Genomic DNA, 22,050 nt, shown 5'->3' on the forward strand with positions numbered 1-22,050 from the left:
GTGTGTGTGTGTGTGTGTGTGTGTGTGTGTGTGTGTGCGTGTGTTGTACTGGGGATTGCATTCTGCCTCTGAGCTCTACCCCCAGACCAATTTTATTATTTTGTTTTTGTTATTTTGTTTGTTTGTTTTGTTTGCAGTACTAGAGATTGAACCCAGGGACATTCTACTTCCGAGCTACATCCCCAGCTCTATTTTTTTATTCTTCATTTTTAAATAGGGTCTCACTAAGTTGTGGAGGGCCCCACCAAGTAGCTGAGACTGGCCAAGAACCTGCGACCCTCCTGTCTCAGCCTCCCAAGTACACACCCAGCTTGTGTACCACCACACCCAGCTTTATTTTTTGGTTTGAAACAAAATTTTGAGCCAGGCATGGTGCCACACAGTATAATCCCAGTACCTGGGAGACTGAGACAGGAGAATCACAGGTTTAAGATCAGCCTCAACAACTCAATAAGGCTCTCAGCAACCTCACAAAACACTGTTTCAAAATAAAAAATGAAAAAAGGGGCTGGGAAGTGTCGCTTGGAGGTAGAATGCCTCTGGGTTCAATCCCCGATACCACACATATACACAAAAAAAAATCAACAACAAAAATAGGGCCTTGCTAGGTTGTTACTTATTGAGGCTGTCCTTGAACTTGCAATCCTCTTGTCTCAGCCTCCTAAGTACTGGGATTACAGGTGTGTGCCACCATGCCTGGCTTAAATTATCTTTTAGCTTTGATAATCAGAATTACTGTTTTTGAGACATGATGCAAATTGCATTTACCTGAACACTCTTTTATAAAGCCAATTTTAAATGATACTGAGGATTTATCTTTGCCTGTTGTTTCTAGCCCTCCATTTTCTGTCTCTGGTTTAAACCCCAAGGGCCCCGAGGCTTTCTCCGATGTCTAATTCTTTGTGCCTTGAGTTCCTTCATGTTCGGGTGGCACGTCCATGAAAAAGCCATACTCCTCGCGGTTCTCCCAATGAGGTAAGCCGACGGCTGCTCAGCTTTCCTGGCCTATCTATGCCAGTGTCTTCCTGTTTTCCAGTGCTCTGCCCTGCTTGTCATGTCACTGGGATAGGGCGGGACAGGGATGCTTCCTTGGGATTCCCAGACCCAGGAGGGTTGTGAGGGATGCAAGGATGCATGGGCTGCCTGTGAGTTTTGGTAAGGATGCTGTAGTGACTAAGTACCACAGTCGGCCTGGATATTGAGTGACAGCATCATTTGAGGAAAGCCTGGGCTTTGGTGTTACTGCATCTGTGAAAATAAAGTCAAATGGTTCCTTGGTAAAATGTTATTAAAGGAAAGACTAAGTCCATTCTGGAATAATTCTGTAACATTTGTGCCGGGCATTAGATTTTCAAGAACTTTTTGCTTGTTTTGTTTTTGTTGTTGCATTCTTTCTTTTGAGCCTCTCAAAAAACTTTAAGATAATTAAGATAAATCGGTCCAATCCCCTTTCTTAACGTCTGCAGAAACTAGAGCTCAGAGTTTGTGACTCCTCCAAAGGCACACAGCTAGCAAGCAACAGTTAGGCCTTCAACCTGATCTCATGCCAAATCATGGAATCTTTCCTCTGTGCTATGCTAAAGCAAAGTGGTTTTTTGTTTGTTTCTTTGTTTTGTTTCAAAGATCGAACCTAGGGGCATTCTACCTCCGAGCTACACCGTTTTTCTTTTTTGTTTTTATTTTGTATTCATATTTATTTATTTTTGTAGCACTACGGCGTTGAACCCAGGGGCATTCTACCTCTGAGCTACACCCCTAGCCCTATTTTATTTTTATTTGGAAACAGGGTCTCTCAATACATGCTGAGGCTGTCCTCGAACCTGTGATCCTCCTATCTCAGCACCCAAATACTGGGATTAAAAGCGTGAGCCAGCCGGGCGTGGTGGGCACGCTTGTAATCCCCACGCTTGGGAGGCTGAGACAGGAGGATCGCGCAGGTTCGAAGCCAGCCTCAGCTACTTAGTGAGGCTCTCAGCAACTTAGTGAGACCCTGTTTCCAAAGAAAATATAAAAAAAAAAATGGGGCTGGGAGTATAGCCCAGAAGTAGAAAGCCTCTGGGTTCCACCCCCAGGACTACCAAAGGAAAAAAAAAAAGCGTGCGCCACCACAGTAGACTGACTGACTTTCTTTCTTTCTTTCTTTCTTTCTTTCTTTCTTTCTTTCTTTCTTTCTTTCTTTCTTTTCTTTTCTTTTTCTTTTCTTTCTTTCATCTCTTTCTGTGGTACTGGGGATTAAGACCCTGAGCATTCTATCTCTGAGCTACACCCCCAGCACTATTTTATTTTTATTTAGAAACAAGGTCTTGCTAGACTGATGAGAGTCTCGATATTTGCTGAGGCTGTCCCCAAACCTGCAATCCTCCTGTTTCAGCCTTCCAAGTACTGGGATTACAGACATGTTTAACTTGTTGTTTTTTTTGTTGTTTTTTTTTTTTTTTTCCGGTACTGGGGATGGAACCCAGGAACATTCTACCTCTGAGCTACATCCCCCGCACTATTTTTTATACTTTATTTTGAAACAAGGTCTCACTGAGTTGCAAAGGGCCTCACTTAGTAGGTGAGGCTGTCCACAAACTACAAATCTCCTGTCTAAGCCTTCCAAATGCTGGGATTACAAGTGTGTGCCACCATGCTCAGCTCTGGCTTACTTTTGCATTTTTAAGTAGGATCTCTCTAGGTTGCTGAGGTCGTCCTCAAACCCACGATCCTCCTGTCTCCCAAGTATTGGGATTAAAGGCATGTGTCACCACATCCAGTTTAAACCAAAGCATTTTATTTTTATTTTATTTATTTGTTTATTTTATATTTTGCAGTACTGGGGATGGAACCCAGAGGCATTCCACCTCCAAGCTACAGCTGCACCCCAAGCTTTTTTTTTTTTTTTTTTTATTCTTTATTTTGAATCAGGGTCTCACTGAGTTGCAGAGGGCCTCACTAAGTAGCTGAGGCTGTCCACGAACTGTGATCCTCCTGCCTCACCCTCCCATATGCTGGGATTACAAGTGTGCACCACCACACTGGCCAAACAAAAACATTTTAAATGTCTTAGTGTCCATTTGATTCATAATTGAAGCCCAGTAGATAGATAGATAGATAGATAGATAGATAGATAGATAGATAGGAAGTCAGCTATTTTTCTTGAGGTTTCTTTCAATCTTGAGAAATCATTTAAGTTCTAAAAGAATATCAGGCAAATTTTACAGATTAGTCTATGGCTTCTCTAGGTTTATTGAGCAACATGGAATTCCCAAATTAAAAAGCAGAGCAAATGCCAGGCGTAGTGGCGCACTCTTGTAATCCCAGCACTTGGGAGGCTGAGACAGGAGGATCGCACAGGTTCGAAGCCAGCCTCAGCTACTTATTGAGGCTCTCAGCAACTTAGTGAAACCCTGTTTCCAAATAAAGTATAAAATAGGTCTGAGAGTGTAGCCCGAAAGTAGAAAGCCTCTGAGTTCCATCCCCAGCACCACAAAATAAATAAATAAATAAATAAATAAATAAATAATAAAAAGCAGAGCAAGGCTGGGCATGGTGGTACATACTTGTAATCTCTGCACTTGGGAGGCAGAGACAGGAGGATCACACAGGTTTGAAGCCAGACTCGCTGGCTTAAGGGACCCTGTTTCCAAAATAAAAATATAACAAAATAGGTCTGGGAGTGTAGCCCGGAGGTAGGAGGGTTTTCAGGAACCCCAGTACCACCACCAAAAAAATAAATAAATAAAAAAGCAGAGCAAGCCAGACGTGGTAGCACAGACTTGTAATCCTAGCATTCGGGAGGCTGAGACCAGAGGATCTCAGTTCGTGGACAGCCTCAGCTACTACGCTCTCTGCAACTTTGGAGACCCTGTTTCAAAATAAAGAATAAAAAAAAATAGGGCAGGGGGTGTAGCTCGGAGGTCAAATGCTCCTGGGTTCCATCACCAGACCCGCAAAAAAAAAAAAAAAAAAGAAAGAAAGAAAGAAAAAAGAAAAGCAGAACAAGGCTAGGAGTGGTAGTGCATACCTGTAATCTCACTACTTGGGAGGCTAAGCCAGGAAGATCACAGGTCGAGGCCAGCCTTAGCAATTTAGCAAGACCCTGTATTCAGATAAAAAATGAAAAGGGCTGGGCATGATGGCGCACGCTTATAATTCCCGAGCTTGGGAGGCAGAGACAGGAGAATCACGCAGGTTCAAAACCCCTTGCTGGCTTGAGACCCTGTTTCAAAATAAAAATATAAAATAGGTCTGGGCGTGTAGTTTGGAGGTAGAAGGGTTCCATCCCTAGTACCACCAAAAAAAAAAAAAAAAATGAAAAGGGCTGGGAGTGTAGCTCGGACAGAGAATGCCTGCGGGTTCAATACTCAGAATCAAAAATAAATAAGTAAAAATAGAGCAAGCTGAGTATGGTGGCACATGCCTGTAATTTCAGTGCATGGGAGGCTGAGACAGGACATTCTACAGCCCAGCCCTAGCCCTTTTTATTTTGAAACGGTGTCATTAAGTTACTGAGGGCCTTGCTAAATTGCTGAGGCTAACTTTGAACCTGTGATCCTTTTATTTCATACCCCCAAGTACTGGGGTTATAGGTGTGCACCATCATGCTTGGCTTTGCAGGGCCCTGTTTCACAATTAAAAAAAAAAAAAAATAGTAGCCAGGCATGGTGGCACACACCTGAAATCCCAGTACTTGGGAGGATGACATAGGAAGATCGCAGGTTCACGGCCAGCTTCAGCCACTTAGGCCCTCCACAACATAGCAAGACTCTGCTTCAAAATAAAGACTAAGAAATAGGGCTGAGTGTATAGCTTAGAGATAGAATGTCCCTGGGTTCAAGCCCCAGTACCACAAAAAATAAAATTAAGTAAATAAATAAAATAGTGTAGGAGGTATAGCCCAGAGGTAGAATTCCCCTGGGTTCAATAACCAATTAAAAAAAAAAAAAGTGGAGCACAACTTTTAACATCTTTAGTCTAAATTCATCCTGCAGATACAAGGCATTAAATAAGAAATGAGTGGCCTGGCATGGTGGTGCACGCTTGTAATCCCCGCGCTCAATGGGAGTATTTATTTTATGTTTAAGCCAGTTCTAGTACTAGTAATAGATACAGTTTATTCTGCCTTGCATTTATAATTTCAGTTGTTTGAAGGAATTATTATAAAATATTTTATCTTTAGCCTTTTAGCTGTCGAAAAAGCAGGAGATGCTTCAATTTTTCTGATTCTGACCACAACAGGACATTATTCACTCTTCCCTCTGCTCTTCACTGCACCAGGTAAGCAGCATCTTCTTATTCATTTATTTATTTATTTGAGTGTGTGTGTGTGTGTGTGTGTGTGTGTGTGTGTGTGTGTGTGTTACTGAGGATTATAACTCAGGGTTATTCTACCATTGAGCTACATTCTCAGCCCTTTTTATTTATTGTCTGAGCTATACCCCAGGACATTTTATTTTTTACTTTCAAATACAATCTTGCCAGCCGGGCGTGGTGGCGCACACTTGTAATCCCTACGCTTGGGAGGCTGAGACAGGAGGATCGCACAGGTTCAAAGCCAGCCTCAGCTACTTAGTGAGGCTCTCAGCAACATAGTGAGACCCTGTTTCCAAATAAAATATGAAATAGGTCTGGGAGTATAGCCCGGAGGCAGAAAGCCTCTGGGTTCCACCCCCAGTACCACCAAAAAAAAAAAAAAAAAAAAATACAATCTTGCCTAGGTTGCTGAGGCTGGTTTTGAACCTGTAACCCTCTATCTCAGCCTCCTAAGTACTGGAATTGCAGGAGTGTACCACCATATCTAACTTGTTTCTTTGTTTTTGATACTAGGGATTGAACCCAAGAATACTACATCTGAGTTACAACCCTGGCCCTTTATTTTATTTTTTATTTTGAAATAGGGTCTTGCTAAGTTGCTGAGGTTGGCATAAAACTCATAATCCTCCTGCCTCACCCTCCTCAGTAGCTGGGATTATAGGTGTGCACCACACACCACCACAGCCAGCAAAGCCTCTTCTTTTTTTAATTAATTTATTTTTTATACCAGAGACTAATCCAGGGGCATTCTACCTCTGAGCTCTCAGAGCTACATCCCAAACTTCCTTTTCCTGCCTCCTTCCTTCCTTCCTTTTTTTTTTTTTTTTTTTCAGTGCTGGAGATTAAACCCAGGGGCATTCTACCTCTGAGCTATACGCTACACCCCCAGCCCTTTTTTTATTCTTTATTTTGAAACAGAGTCTCACTAAGTTGTGCAGGGTCTCACTAAGTAACTGAGACTGGCCACATACCTGCAATCTTCCTGTCTCAGCCTCCCAAGTACTGGGATTACAAGCATGCTCCACCATACCTCTCTCCAACCCTTTTCCTTATTTTTTTTATTTTGAAAAAGGGTCTCAGCCAGTTATGGTGGCGTACACCTGTAATCCAAGTTCTTGGGAGGCTGAGACAGGAGGATTGCAAGTTCAAAGACAGCTTTAGCAACCTAGGGAGACCTTGTTTCAAAATAAAAAATAAAAAGGGCTGGGAAATCTAGTTTGGAGATAGAATGTTTCTGGGTTCAATCCTCTGTACCACACCAAAAAAAAAAAAGAAGAAGAAGAAGAAGAGGAGGAGGAGGAGAAAAAAGAAAAAGAATCTCATTAAGTTGCTGAGGGCCTCACTAAAGAGGAGGAGGAGGAGGAGGAGGAGGAGGAGGAGGAGGAGGAGGAGGAGGAGGAGGAGGAGGAAGAGGAGAAAAGAATCTTATTAAGTTGCTGAGGGCAACCTGCTTTCCTCTTATCTCAGCCTCCCAAGTACTAAGATTACAAGAATCAACCCTACATAACAGCTTCCTTTTAGACAGATAAATTTGACTACCACATGCTTTTCATCTAAGCCTAGAAATTAATACTCTCTGATTTAAACAACTCTGCCAAATGTATTGGCACATACCTGTAATCCCAGTATTTTGGAGGCTGAGACAGGAGGATACTGCAGGTTCAGGGCAAACCTCAGCAATTTAGTGAGACTCTGTTTCAAAATAAAAGATAGAACTGAGGGAGTAGCACAGAGGCAGAATGCCCCTGGGTTCAATCCCCTATACCACACACATTAAAAAAAAAAAAAAAAACTAAATAAATTAACAGTCTTAAATTCTTTGGGGAGCAAAGATCTTATCCATTCACTTAAATAGTACCTCCAATTTGCCCCTAATTTTAAATATATTTAGATGTAACAAAAATGCATAGTTGAGAGCCGGGCGTGGTGGCGCATGCTTGTAATCCCAGCATTTGGGAGGCTGAGACCGGAGGATCGCAGTTCGCAGACAGCCTCAGCTACTTAGTGAGGCCCTCGGCAACGCAGTGAGACCCGGTTTCAAAATAAAAAGAATAAGAAATAGGGCAGGGGGGTGTAGCTTGGAGGTAGAATGCCCCTGGGTTCCATCCATAGACCTGCAAAAAAACAAACAAACAAACAAAAATAATGCATAGTTGAAGCTTAAAAATATTACTGTGAGCTGGATGTGGTGGCACATGCTTGTAATCCCAGCACTTGGGATGTTGAGACAGGAGGATCATGGTTCACGGTCAGCCTCAGCTACTTAGTGAGGCCCTTTACAACTTAGTGAGACCCTGTTTCAAAATAAAAAATAGGGCTGAGATGTAGCTTGGAAGTAGAATGCCTCTGGGTTCCATTCCCAGTACTGCAAAAAATAATAATAATAATTACTGTGTCATATTTAGCTGTGTCAGTATGCTCATATTATCATGTTTCACAAGTCTTTTGCTTATTAGCTTAATTATCATCTATATATTTTTGTTCTTTCAACAGAACTTCCCATTAAAATCTTACTGATGTTACTATTTACCATCTATAGCATTTCTTCACTGAAGACACTTTTCAGGTAATCAAAAAAGTACATTTAAAATTTAGTTGGAAGCTGGACATGGTTGTAATTTCAGTACTTGGGAGGCTGAGACAGGAGGATCATAGGTTCGAGACCAGCCTTGGCAACTTAGAAGACCCTGTTTCAAAATATAAAAAATGAGTCCGGCATGGTGGCACACTCTTGTAATCCCAATATTTGGGAGACCGAGACAGGAGGATTGCAGTTTCAATGCCACCTCAGCAACTTCTCAAGGTTCTTAGCAACTTAGTGAGACCCTGTGTCAAATAAAAAATATAAAATAGGCCAGATGTATGGCGCATGCCTGTAATCCCAGTATTCAGGAGGCTGAGACAGAAGAATCACAAGTTCAAGACTACTCTCAACAATTTAGCGAGACCCTTTTTCAACATAAAAAAAATTAAAAGGGTGGGGGATGTAGCCCAGAGCTAGAATGCCCCTGGGGTTTTATCCCCAGTACCAGAAAAATAATTAACTAATTAAAATAGGGCTGGGGTATAGACCAGGGGTAGGACTCCCCTGAGTTCCATCCCTGGTACCACAAAATATATATACACATCCTTTCTCTTTCTCTCTCTCTCTCTCTCTCTCTCTCTCTCTCTCTCTCTCTCTCATAAAATGTTTACTCCTAAGTGGTCAGATAAGCCTTTAAAATTTAGGCCAGGTATAGGTGGACATGGTGGCAAACTCTTGTAATCTCAGTACTTGGGAGGCTGAGACAGGAGGATTTCTGGTTCCCACCTAGCCTCAGCTACTTAGGCCCTCAGCAACTTAGTAAGACCCTGTTTCAAAAAAAATAATAGGACAAGGGGTGTAGCTCAGAGATAGAATGTCCCTGGGTTCAATCCCTAGTCCCACAAGAAAAAAAAAGGCAGGTATAATTCCAGGCACATGCCTCAAATCCAAATACCACACTCAGCTAAATAAAATACTTTTTTTTTTTACAGTACAGCCCTATTTTTTTATTCTTTTTTTTTTTTTTTTTTTTTTTTTTTTTTGGTGGTGGTGGTACTGGGGTTCCTGGAAGCCCTTCTACCTCCGGCCTACACTCCCAGACTTTTTTTTTTTTTTTTTTTTTTTTTTTTTTTGTGGTACTGGAAGCCCTTCTATCTCCAGGCTACACTCCCAGACCTATTTTATTTTTGGAAACAGGGTCTCTTAAGCCAGCACAACTGGCTTCGAACCTGCGCGATCCTCCTGTCTCCGCCTCCCAAGCGCGGGGATTACAAGTGTGCGCCACCACGTCCAGATTTATTTTGAAGCAGGGTCTCACTGAGTTGCAAAGGGCCTCACTATGTAGCTGAGGCTGGCCGCAAACCATGATCCTCCTGTCTCAGTCTCCCAAATGCTGAGATTACAAGTGTGCGCCACCACGCCCACCCAGCATAAAATACTTTTTAAATTCTCAACTATAGCTGGGCGTGGTGGTGCATGCTTGTAATCCCCGCGCTTCGGAGGCAGAGACAGGAGGATCACGCAGGTTCGAAGCCAGCCGCGTGCACTGGCTTAGGAGACCCTGTTTCCAAATAAAAATGTAAAAATAGGTCTGGGAGTGTAGCCCGGAGGTAGAAGGGCTTCCAGGAACCCCAGTACCACCAAAAAATAAAAAAATAAAAAAAATAAATAAATAATAAATTCTCAACTATATATTGTTTATCATGTTCTTTTTCTCATGTTCTTGGTACTGTGTCACAGGGATCATCCATGTTCCCTCTTCCAAAGTGCAGAGCTAATTTTCTGTGAAACACTTCAGCTAAGTTATAGCATAAGTAAATGATTGGGTAAATTTGGAATGCTAAGATAATGTCATAGCATATTATTATCTTTTTTTATTTCTACTTGTAGAAATTTTTAATTGATACTGGGGATTGAACTCAGGCATTCTACCTTTGAACTACACCCCCAAGCCTGATTTTATTTCTTATTTGGAAACAGGTTGATAGGAGTCTTACTACTTGCTGAGGCTGTCCTTGAACCTGTGATCTCCTGACTCAGCCTCCTAAGTATTGGGATTATAGGCATGTGCCACCATACCCCAGCTTACATGTAAAATTTAATGCAAACTTTTGTCCTCAGGTTTGGTTATAATTCACATCAAGACAGTGTAAGTGGGGAAACTTTCTCTGGGAAGTGTTTGTGAAACCAGAATGACTCATCTAATATTAGGCTTTATTTTCCCTTTAGAAAAGAAAAGCCTCTTTTAAATTGGATGGAAACTCTCTATCTGTTTGGCCTGGGGCCTCTGGAAGTCTGCTGTGAGTTTGTATTCCCATTCACGTCCTGGGAGCAGAAGTTCCCCTTCGTCCCATTGTTGCTGACCTCGGTGTATTGCGCAGCGGGCATCACGTACGCTTGGTTCAAGCTGTCCATCTCAGCGTTGACTGGCCCTCCCGTAGGCAAGACAAAGAAGCAGTGAACAGAGGGGCTGCTGGGCGGAGGCCAAGCAAGTATTTCATGGGAAGTCACTCAGGACTTGAAGAGAGCTGATGGTAGCAGGAGCCATTCATTTCGGTCGATCTGTTTAAAGGATCATTCTTCTGTATTTGGTGTTTCCAAGCCTACCAAACTGATTGTCACTATGGTGCGAAGCCACCTGCCTTCCGGAGTAGTGAAAAATATCTGAAAACACTCTTGCCTTCCCTGCTTAAAACGGTCGGAGATCATGCAGACTGCGGTGCCGACCAAAGCAAGCCGGGCGTCTGACTAACAGCAGACAATTGTTTGTAGCCTGCTCCGACCATTGTTGGGATACATTGCATAATTAGACTGAGGGAAATATTAATAAATGACCATTTTGTATTTCTACCCAAAATACTTTTTTATTCTTGGTAGTGGGGATTGGACCAGAGGCAGTCTACCTCTGAGCTATACACTCAGCCCTATTTAATTTTTTATTTATTTTTTGCAATACTGGGGATTGAACCCAGGGGCATTCTACCTCAAAACTATACTCCCAGCCCTAATTTTTATTCTTTGTTTGTTTGTTTGTTTGTTTATGTGTGTGGTATTGGGGAGGGAACCCAGGGGTATTCTACCTCCGAGCTACACCCCCAGCCCTATTTTTTATTCTTTAGTTTGAAACAGGGTCTCACGGGGTTGCAAAGGGCCTCACTAAGTAGCTGACGTTGTCCACAAACCGCAATCCTCCTGTCTCAGCCTCCCAAATGCTGGGATTACAAGCATGTGCAACTACACCCGACTTTATTCTTTATTTTGAAATAGGATCTCACTAAGAGGAGGGCCTCACTAAGTAGCTGAGGCTGGCCGCTAACCCATGATCTTTCTGTTTCAGCCTCCCAAGTACTGGGATTACATGCGTGAGCCATCATGCCTAGCTAATTTTATTTTTTATTTTGAAACAGGGTCTCACTACAGGAGGATTGCACAGGTTCGAAGCCAGCCTCAGCTACTTAGTGAGGCTTTCAGCAACTTAGTGAGACCCTGCTTCAAAAATATATATATATTGCCGGGCGTGGTGGCGCACGCTTGTAATCCCCGCGCTTGGGAGGCGGAGACAGGAGGATCGCGCAGGTTCGAAGCCAGCCGCGCGCGCTGGCTTAGGAGACCCTGTTTCCAAAAATGAAAATCTAAAAATAGGTCTGGGAGTGTAGCCCGGAGGTAGAAGGGCTTCCAGGAACCCCAGTACCACCACCAAAAAAAAAAAAAAAAAATATATATATATATATATATATATATATATATATATATATATATATATATGTATGTCTGGGGTATAGCCCGGAGATAGAAAGCCTCTGGGTTCCACCCCTAGTACCACACACACAAAAAAAGAATAAAAAAATGAAACAGGGTCTCACTAAATTACCAAAGGCTTTCTAAGTTACTGAGGCTGGCCTCAAACCTACAATCCTCCAGCCTTAGCCTCCCAAGTACTGGGATTACACGCATGCGCTACCATGCCTGGCTTATTTATTTTTTATTTTGAAACAGGGTCTCACTAAATTACTGAAGGCCTGCTAAGTTGCTGAGGCTGGCCTCAAACCTATGGTGCTCCAGCCTAAGCCTCCCAAAAATTGGTGTTACAGGCATGCATCACAATTCCCAGCACAAAATATTTTCAAATCATTACCAGCTCTTAGGTTTTCTTATTGAAGTTATACACAGACAGTTGGTGTACTGTCCCCATGCTGTTTACCTTGTACCAGAAGTGTCCCCTCACCCATCATTGAAAGTATGCAATGAACAATACTCATCAGCCAGGCAGCAGGGACTACAAACCACAGATATCTTATATTGAGTTAAGGACATCTTGTTCGGCTCATTTGTTCTAATAGCAAGCTCTGAAATTTTATATTTTCTTTTGGCACAAGGGGATTAGACCCGTGTGGCATTCTACCACAAAGCTACATCCTTAATCTTTTTTTTTAATTTTATCTTATTTTATTTTGGTTCTGGGGATTGAACTCAGAGGTTTTCTACCTCTGAGCTATCCCCCCAGCCCTATTTTATTTTTCTATTTTGAAATGGGGCCTCACTAAACTGCAGAGGGCCTCATTAAGTAGCTGAGGCTGCTCAAGAACCTGTGATCTTCCCGTCTTAGCCTCCCAAGTACTAGAATTACAAGTATGTACCACCATGCTCAGCTTATTGTTTTTATTTTGAAACAGGGTAGCACTAAGTTCCTGTGTGTCTTGCTAAGTTGCCAAGGCTGTCATCAAACCTGTGATCCTCTTCTCTCAGCCTCCCAAGTACTGGAATTATAGGCATGCCCCACCACACTCAGCCCCAGACTTCTTTTGAGTCTGTTAATAGAGAGCTAAAGATAAGGCTTTTGCCAAAAGGAGAGGGAAGCATACTTCTAGCCTCAACATAGTCTCCTCTGTACCGTGTGTCTAGCTGTCCCCCAACTTAAAATTCCCAGCACACCAGGCTCCATTTAGACCCCATGCATCCTCTCCAGAACTCTGACTTTTCTTTTCTTTTCTTTTTTTTTTTTGGCGGGTCTGGGGATGGAACCCAGGGGCATTTGACCTCTGAGCTACACCCCCTTTCCCTATTTTTTAATTTTTTATTTTAAAACAGGATCTCACTGAGTTGCAGAGAGCCTCACTAAATAGCTGAGGCTGTCTGCAAACCGTGATCCTCCTGTCTCAGCCTCCCGAATGCTGGGATTACAAGTATGCATCACCACGCCCAGCTCAGAACTCTGACTTTTCTACTCTGTCATATTTTTAGACTTCAAGATTCAGCCTATGGCTGGAAGCATAGCTCAGTGGTAGAGTCTTGGCCTACCATGATGAGGCCCTGGGTTCCATCCACAGCTACAAGAATAAAAATGACTAACCTAAGTGCCAACACGTCTATGAATGTAAAGACAGTACAGCAATAGTGATAGGGGCATGCTAGGGATTTAGCTCAGTGGTAAAGGTCTTGCCTAGCATATGCAAGGCTCTGAGTTCAATCCCCAGCACTGGGGGAAAAAAAAAAATAGGAGGCCTAGCTGGGTATGGTAGTGCACACCTATAATCCTGGTATTTGAGAGGCTAAAACAAGAGGATTACAGGTTTGAGGACAACCTCAGCAATTTATTAATGCCCCTAGTAATTTTTTTTTCTTTTGGTGGTACTGGGGGTGGAACCCAGAAGCTTTCTACCTCCCAGACCTTTTATTTTTTATATTTCATTTGGAAACAGGGTCTCACTAAGTTGCTGGAAGCCTCACTGAGTAGCTGAGGCTGGCTTGGTACCCATGCAATGCTCCTGTCTCAGCCTCCCAAGCGCGGGGATTACAAGCATGCACCACCACGCCCGGCTTGCCCCTAGTAATTTAGACCCTATTTCATATTGGATAGAAATGTAGCTCAAAGGTAGAATGCCTCTGGTGTCAGTCCACAGTACCACAAAAGTAATAATAATTTAAGGTCAGCCTCAGCAACTTAGAGAGTCCTTGTCTCAATAAGTAAAAAGTAGCCAGGCGTGATGGCATACACTTGTAATCTCACCATTTGTGAGGCTGAGACAGGATCGTGGTTCTCAGACAGCTTCAGCTACTTAGGCCCTTTGCAAATTGGTGAGACCCACAAAAACCAAGACAAAACAAAAGTTTAAAAAGGGTTGGGGGTATAGCACAGAGGTAGAAGTCCCCAGGTTCAATCCAGTACAATACAAAATAATACCTTTGAAAAAGAAGTTTTATTCTTCAGGAGTTGATGAAATTACACTTTCAGCATAATGTTGGTAAAAAGTCTTTTAGTCCACTTATCCCTTTGTGCTCCAGAGAAACAAATTACTGCTAATAATAGATGAAATAAGAACGAATTTTACTCAGTCACAAAAAGTAAGAAATCAGATGCTTTCCCTAATATGTGAGAGTTAGGGAGAAAAGAGAAGCAAACAAGATAACCTAAATGAAGAGAAAGGAGGGGGAAGAGAAAAATCTCTAAAGCACACAATGTACTTAAACATATCGAAGTCAATCACTAAGCCAAGCAAGGAAGGGAGGGACGGGGAGGGAATGGGGTGGTATTTGGGTAGGGGTTAAATCAGCGATGAGTACATGTTTATACACACAAGTTTTTTACCCCAATAAGTTGTATGAATATAATGCACCAATAAAAAAAAAGAAAGAAAAGAAATAACTTTCACAATGAAAAAAAAAGAATGAAAAAATAATAGATTTATATTATGCTTTTCAATACATGTTATGGTTTTTACATAATATATATTTTTCATTCTTTTATTTTCAGTCATTCAGTGCACTTATATTATTTAAGATGTTTTCCATGGAAGCAGTACATGGATGGGCTACCTTATTTCATCCAGTTTGATGATCTTTGAGCTTAGAGTACCCATGTATAATTTAATTTTCAGGGCTAACTCAACTATTATGCTCATAATTTAATATAATACTGACCTATATTTTTATATTTATTTTCTATTTTCTATTTTTTCACCTTTTTCCTTTCTTTGAGAATAATCAAATTCATTTTTAAATGTCTTATCTTTATTAGCTAGTAGGTTAGAAATTATTGTTTTTCAACAGTTATATATTTTAAGGTATATGCTTGATTTATTAAGTATAACTTGGATAAAGTTATATTTCACTAACTTTATGAACAATGCAAGTTTTTGATAGTCCTTGAACTCCATTTAATCAGTGGATAATTTTTGCTATTATTGTATGCAACTTAGTTTTTAATATATACTTTATGATTATTTTATAGCATATATATTCTTTAAAACTTATTTACATGTTTACTCTTTTTTTTTTTTTTTTAATTTTATTTTATTGGTGCACTGTATTCATACATCATAGTGGGATACAAACTTTTGTAGACATACATGCACATATCGCCCAGTCAGCCCCCACCCGATCCCCACCCCATTCTCTCCCCATCCCTCCTTCCCATGCTTGGCTTAGTGGTTGACATCTAGTATTATAGCAATTTATCCAAAATTAAAAATGATAATCTCACATAACAGTTTCATTTGTCTGATACCAAGCGTTTGATGATTTAAAGATAGCATTTCAATATTTCTTTTTGCTTTCTTTCTTACTAGAGCATATTTTTTTCTGTTTCTTTTTTAGGTGAAACTATCATATATTTATATATTTATTTTTCAGAAAAAAATCTATCCTAATATGGAGTATGAATTCTAGATACCCAAAACGATCTTGAAAAAGAACAAAGCTAGCAGATATATATTTTCTGATTTCAAACCATATAAAGCTACAATAATTGAAACAGTGTAGTACTGTTCTAAAGGCAGATATATAGACCATTAGAGTTCAATACAAGCCTAGAGCTAAATTCTTCCCTATATTATCAAGTTATTTTTGACAAGGTTTCCACGAACATTTGGTGGTGGAAATAATAATCTTTTAACTAAATATTGTTGAAAAATAATAATTACATGGAAAAGAATAAAATTGGACCTTTACCTAATCCCACATACAAGTATTAACTCAAAATAGATAAAAGACCTAAATATAAATCTTAAGACTATAAACTTTTAGGAGAAAATCCGGGTCATAAAACCTCACAACATTGAAATTGGCAGTGATTTCTTGGATATGATTTCAATGGCACAGGCAACAGAAGAATATACAAACTCCCTAAAAAATAAATAAAAAAAAAATATTGTATATCCAAAGACAATGTAAACAGAGTTAAAAGTTACTAATAGAATGGGATAAAATATTTCCAATTGCTGTATCTGAAGGTATATTAATATTCCAACTAGAAATCCTAAAAATTAACAACAATAAAGGCAAACAATACAACTTAGAGATAGGTAAAAGACTAACATAAATAATGAATCTCCACAGATAACCAATCTTAGTTGTCTGTTGGATGGAAACTCTTGTTTCTCTGGTTCTGGTGAGTGTTACCTATTTCTTCTTTGTAGTTAATCTCTTTGAGTATTTTCTCTAGCGCTGGTTTTGTAGACATAAATTCCTTCAGTTTCTGTTTGTCATGGAAGCTTCTTATTTCTCCATCTAATTTGATAGAAAGTTTTGCTGGATAGGAAATTTTTGGCTGGAAGTTGTTTTCTTTCAGAGTTTGGAATATGTTACTCCAAGCCCTTCTGGCTCTCATGACTTGGTTTGGGAAGTCTGGAGTGATTCTAATTGGTTTGCCTCTGAATGTCAGTTGGCCCTTTGTTTTTGTTGCCTTTAAGATTCTCTGCTTGGCTCCCACATTGGTCATTTTGACAATTATATGGCGTGGGGATCCTCTTCTCCGATCCTGTCTAAAGGGAGTTCTATAAGTTTCCTGGATCTGTGTATCAACCTCTTGCTCTATATTTGGAAAATTTTCTGCTATTACTTCCTTGAAGAGATTGTTGATCCCTTTGGTATCACTTTCTTTTCCCTCCTCTATTCCAATTATTCTTAGGTTAGCTCTCTTAAGATGGGCCCATATTTCTTCAATGTCAGATTCCTGCTGTTGGAAATTTTTTTCTAGATTAGAAACTATGCATTCATTTTTGGATTGCTCATCTTCTAAGAGCGAGATTCTGTTCTCCATGTGGTCTAATCGGTTGTTTGTGCTTTGAATTGAGGCCTTTACTTCATTAATTGCATCCTTTATCTCTTTTTGGCTCTCTCTGAGTTCTTTTCGAAGCACCTCTATTATTTCTACAGTTATTTTCCTGATTTGATCTTCTAGAAATCTCTGATTTTCTGTTTTATCAGGTTCTGATGTTGTGGGGTTGTGCACATTCATTACTCCAGTGTTATTCCTCTTTCCCATGATTTCGGAGATTTGTGCCTTCTCTGGGTTCTTCCCTTGGGTCACTATGGCTTCACTTAAGGTGCTCTGGATCTCGAGTCTGTATTATCTCAGACCCCACTACTTCTTTACTGTGTTGTATCACAGAGTCTCCGACCCAGGGAGTCGATAGAGGCTGCTTTAAACTATGGGGGGTGCCAGGTTGCACGTTCTCCTATGGTGTGATATCTCTGCCACCACCACTCCCTCACTGGGTCAAGTCCCAGGAGGCACAATACTGCGATTTCTCCTCTGTGGCCCGCAATTTGACTCACTGTTCTTGAGTACGCAGATGTAGCTGTACTGGACTCGGTGAATTCACTGCTGCTGCCGCCGCCGGTGGCAATATGGCGCCTCTGCCACGCCCTTGGCCATGAGGCTGGCGTATTTTTTCTTCTCTGGTTTCGTTTTCCACTCTGAATCCCTGCAGCGTGTGCTGAGCTCAGCCACTGGGAGCTTTAAATGCTGTCTGCGCCGAAAGATCCCGCCTGGCTGTTCCGCAGCGGCTCACCTGGCTTGCTGTAGCCGTCTGTTGAGTTCGCCGCTGCTGCCGGCAGTATGGCGCTGCTGCCGCGTCCTCGGGCGCGTGTGTCTCCTCTGTGGCCCTGAGCTCTGTTCTCAGTCCGCTTTCTCTCTGGAGCCTGGTGGTTTTTTTTGTTTTTCTGGTGATGGTGTTTTCTGGCTATGAAAGGCGCTCTTTTTGTGGTAATGGAGATTGGTTGTTAGCGGGACTCTTAAGCCCCGCTTTTCTTGGTCGCCATCTTCCCGGAAGTCTCTACATGTTTACTCTTGATGGTGATTTTCATTTCTTCCTGAATTTTTGTTTCTCTCTGGAATCATTTTTCTTCTGCTTGAAGAATAGACTTTGTGCTTATTTTAATTTTTTTACATTATTTAGGTTATTAAATATATATAAATCAAAAACATTATTTTGCCTTCATTTTAAAGGATATTTTAACTAGGTATAAAATTCTAGGTTGCCAGTTATTTCAAAAAGATGTCATTCTATTTTTTTTTTTTATTGGTGCACTGTATTCATACATCATAGTAGGATACATACTTTTGTAGACATACTTGCACACTTTTCCCAATCAGCCCCCACCCAATCCCCACCCCATTCTCTCCCTATCCCTCCCTCCCATGCTTGGCTTAGTAGTTGACATCTAGTATTATGGCAATTTATCTAAAATTAAAAATGGTAATCTCACATAACAGTTTCATTTGTCTGATACCAAGCTTTTGATGACTTAAAGATGACATTTCAATATTTCTTTTTGCTTTCTTTCTTACCAGAGAATATTTTTTTTCTATTTTTTAGGTGAAACTATCATATATTTATATATTTATTTTTCAGAAAAAAATCTATCCTAATATGGAATATGGACTCTAGGTACCCAAAACGATCTTGAAAAAGAACAAAGCTAGAAGATATATATTTTCTGATTTAAAACCATATAAAGCTACAATAATTGAAACAGTGTAGTACTATTCTAAAGGCAGATATATAAACCATTGGAGTTAAATAAAAGCCTAGAGCTAAATTCTTCCCTATATTGTCAAGTTATTTTTGACAAGGTTTCCACGAACATTTGGTGGTGGAAATGATAATCTTTTAACTAAATATTGTTAAAAAATAATAATTACATGGAAAAGAATAAAATTGGACCCTTACCTAATCCCATATACAAATATTAACTCAAAATAGATAAAAGACCTAAATATAAATCTTAAGACTATAAACTTTTAGGAGAAAATCTGGGTCATTAAACCTCACAACATTGAAATTGGCAGTGATTTCTTGGTTATGATTTCAATGGCACAGGCAACAGAAGCGTATACAAACTCCCTAAAAAATAAAAAAAATATTGTATATCCAAAGACAATGTAAACAGAGTTAACAGTTACTAATAGAATGGGATAAAATATTTCCAATTGCTATATCTGAAGGTATATTAATATTCCAACTAGAAATCCTAAAAATTAACAACAATAAAGGCAAACAATACCCTTTAGAGATAGGTAAAAGACTAACATAAATAATGAATCTCCACAGATAACCAATCTTAGTTGTCTGTTGGATGGAAAATCTTGTTTCTCTAGTTCTGGTGTGTGTTACCTATTTCTTCTTTGTAGTTAATCTCTTTGAGTATTTTCTCTAGTGCTGGTTTTGAAGACATAAATTCCTTCAGTTTCTGTTTGTCATGGAAACTTCTTATTTCTCCATCTAATTTGATAGTTTTGCTGGGTAGGAAATTTTTGGCTGGAAGTTGTTTTCTTTCAAAATTGGGACTATGTTACTCCAAGCCCTTCTGGCTCTCATAACTTGGTTTGGGAAGTCTGGAGTGATTCTAATTGGCTTGCCTCTGAATGTCAGTTGGCCCTTTGCTTTTGTTGCCTTTAAGATTCTCTGCTTGGCTTCCACATTGGTCATTTTGACAATTATGTGGCGTGGGGATCCTCTTCTCCGATCCTGTCTAAAGGGAGTTCTATAAGTTTCCTGGACCTGTGTATCGGCCTCTTGCTCGATGTCTGGAAAATTTTCTGCTATTACTTCCTTGAAGAGATTGTTGATCCCTTTGGTTTCACTTTCTTTTCCCTCCTCTATTCCAATTATTCTTAGGTTAGCTCTCTTAAAATGGGCCCATATTTCTTCAATATCAGATTCCTGCTGTTGGATATTTTTTTCTAGATTAGAAACTATGTGTTCATTTTTGGATTGCTCATCTTCTAAGAGTGAGATTCTGTTCTCCATGTGTTCTAATTGGTTGTTTGTGCTTTGAATTGAGGCCTTTACTTCATTAATTGCATCCTTTATCTCTTTTTGGCTCTCTCTGAGTTCTTTTCGAAGCACCTCTATTATTTCTACAGTTATTTTCCTGATTTGATCTTCTAGAAATCTCTGATTTTCAGTTTTATCGGGTTCTGATGTTGTGGGGTTGTGTGCATTCATTGCTCCAGTATTACTCCTCTTTCCCATGATTTCGGATGTTTGTGCCTTCTCTGGGTTCTTCCCTTGGGTCACTATGACTTCACTTAAGGTGTTCTGGATCTCGAGTCAGTAGTATCTCAGACCCCACTACTCCTTTACTGGGTTTTATCACAGAGTCTCCGACCCAGAGAGTCGATAGAGGCTGCTTTAGACTGTGGGGGGTGCCAGGTTGCACATTCTCCTATGGTGTGATATCTCTGACACTGCCCCTCCCCCACTGGGTCAAGTCCCAGGGAGTACAGTACTGGGATTTCTCCTCTGTGGCCTGCAATTTGACTCACTGTTCTTGAGTGCGCAGATGTAGCTGTACTGGCCTCGCTGAATTTGCTGCTGCTGCCGCCGGTGACAATATGGCGCCGCTGCTACACCCTCAGCTATGGGGCTGGTGTTTTCTTCTTGGTTTTGATTTCGACTCTGAATCCCTGCAGCGTGTGCTGAGCTCAGCCACTGGGAGCTTTAGACGCTCTCTGCTTGGAGATATCCCGCCTGGCTGTTCCGCAGTGGCTCACCTCGGCTTGCTGTAGCCGTCCCGTGAATTCGCTGGTGCCGCCGGCAGTATGGCGCTGCTGCCGCGTCTGCCGCGTCCTCGGGTGCGAGGCCGGTTATCTCCTCTGTGGCTCTGTTCTCAGTCCGCTTTCTCTCTGGAGCCTGGTGATTTTTTGTTTCACTGGTGATGGTGTTTTCTGGCTATGAAAGGCGCTGATTTTGTGGTAATGGAGATTTGTTGTTAGCGGGGCTCTTAAGCCCCGCTTTTCTCAGTCGCCATCTTCCCGGAAGTCAAAAAAAGATGTCATTCTATCATCTTCTGGTTTCAATAAATTCTATTAAAGTAAAAAAAAAAAAAAAAAAAAAAAAAGAACGAATTTTACAAACCTCAAGAACTTAGTACAGCCATTAGTTTCTCATAATGAAGCCTCATATTCAATGTTCTTATTTTGTTTAGAAAGATCAATAATGTCAATTTTTTTTTTGTAGTACTGGGGGTGGAACCCAGGGGCTTTTCTACCTCCAGGCTATACTCCCAGACTTATTTGAACCTGTGCAATCCTCCTGTCTCAGCCTCCCAAGCACTGGGATCACAAGCGTGTGCCACCATGCCACCGGCACTAATTTTTTTGAGCTCAAGAATCAAAATCAAGCCGGGCGTGGTGGCCCACGTTTGTAATCCCAACATTTGGGAGGCTGAGACAGGAGGATCTCAGTTCCTGGACAGCCTCAGCTACTTAATGAGCCCCTCTGCAACTCAGTGAGACCCTGTTTCAAAATAAAGAATAAAGCCGAACATGGTGGCATACACTTGTAATCCCAGCATTTGGGAGGCTGAGACAAGAGGATCTGGGTTTGAAGACAGCCTCAGCTACTTAGTGAGCCCCTTTGCAATTCAGTGAGACCCTGCTTCAAACTCAAAAATAAAAAATCGGGCTGAGGGTATAGCTCGGAGGTAGAATGCCCCTGGGTTCCATCTCCAGTACAGGAAAAAAAAAGGGGGGGGGGGCAAGCAAAAAAAGCAATATATTTATAAATGCAACTCTGAAAATGACAGGCCTTATTATACATTTATAAAGTGGTTTAAAGAAAGAAAAATAGAATCAGTGAATGATAGAGTCTCTCAGAAGAGCCCTAAGCAGTTTATTTTTTATAATTTTCCTGACAAAGAATAGGTAACTGATTAAGCAATGCAGAGGTGTTCATTCACTTTTCTTTTTTTTTTTTTTTTTTTTTTTTGAGGACTGAAGGTTAAACCTAAAAGCATTCTACCTCCAAACTACAATTCCCATCCCTATTTTATTTCGTTTTTGTTTTGTTTGCAGGTCTGGGGATGGAACCCAGGGGCATTTGACCTCCTAGCTACACCCCCTGCCCTATTTTTTATTCTTTATTTTGAAACCGGGTCTCACTGAGTTACAAAGGGCTTCACTAAGTAGCTGAGGCTGTCCACGAACCGTGATTATCTGGTCTCAG

The 22,050-nt window shown here is 40.8% G+C and overlaps 1 protein-coding gene across 3 annotated transcripts in view; it reads left to right on the plus strand.

The window, feature by feature from the left end:
• Positions 1 to 10,280, plus strand: part of ALG8 (ALG8 alpha-1,3-glucosyltransferase) — a gene marked incomplete at both ends in the record, with an annotated part of 36,544 nt that extends 26,264 nt beyond the window's left edge. For all 3 annotated transcript variants that reach the window (XM_080695060.1, XM_080695061.1, XM_080695062.1), the window contains 4 exons: positions 836 to 975; positions 5,162 to 5,259; positions 7,789 to 7,861; positions 10,049 to 10,280. In XM_080695060.1, the coding sequence (XP_080551186.1) occupies positions 836 to 975; positions 5,162 to 5,259; positions 7,789 to 7,861; positions 10,049 to 10,280 (543 nt within the window). The remainder of the gene's footprint in view (positions 1 to 835; positions 976 to 5,161; positions 5,260 to 7,788; positions 7,862 to 10,048) is intronic.
• Between the last annotated feature and the right edge of the window lie 11,770 nt (positions 10,281 to 22,050).

Source organism: Muscardinus avellanarius, assembly GCF_963383645.1.
Source record: "Muscardinus avellanarius genome assembly, chromosome: 1".
Taxonomy (NCBI): Eukaryota; Metazoa; Chordata; class Mammalia; order Rodentia; family Gliridae; genus Muscardinus; species Muscardinus avellanarius.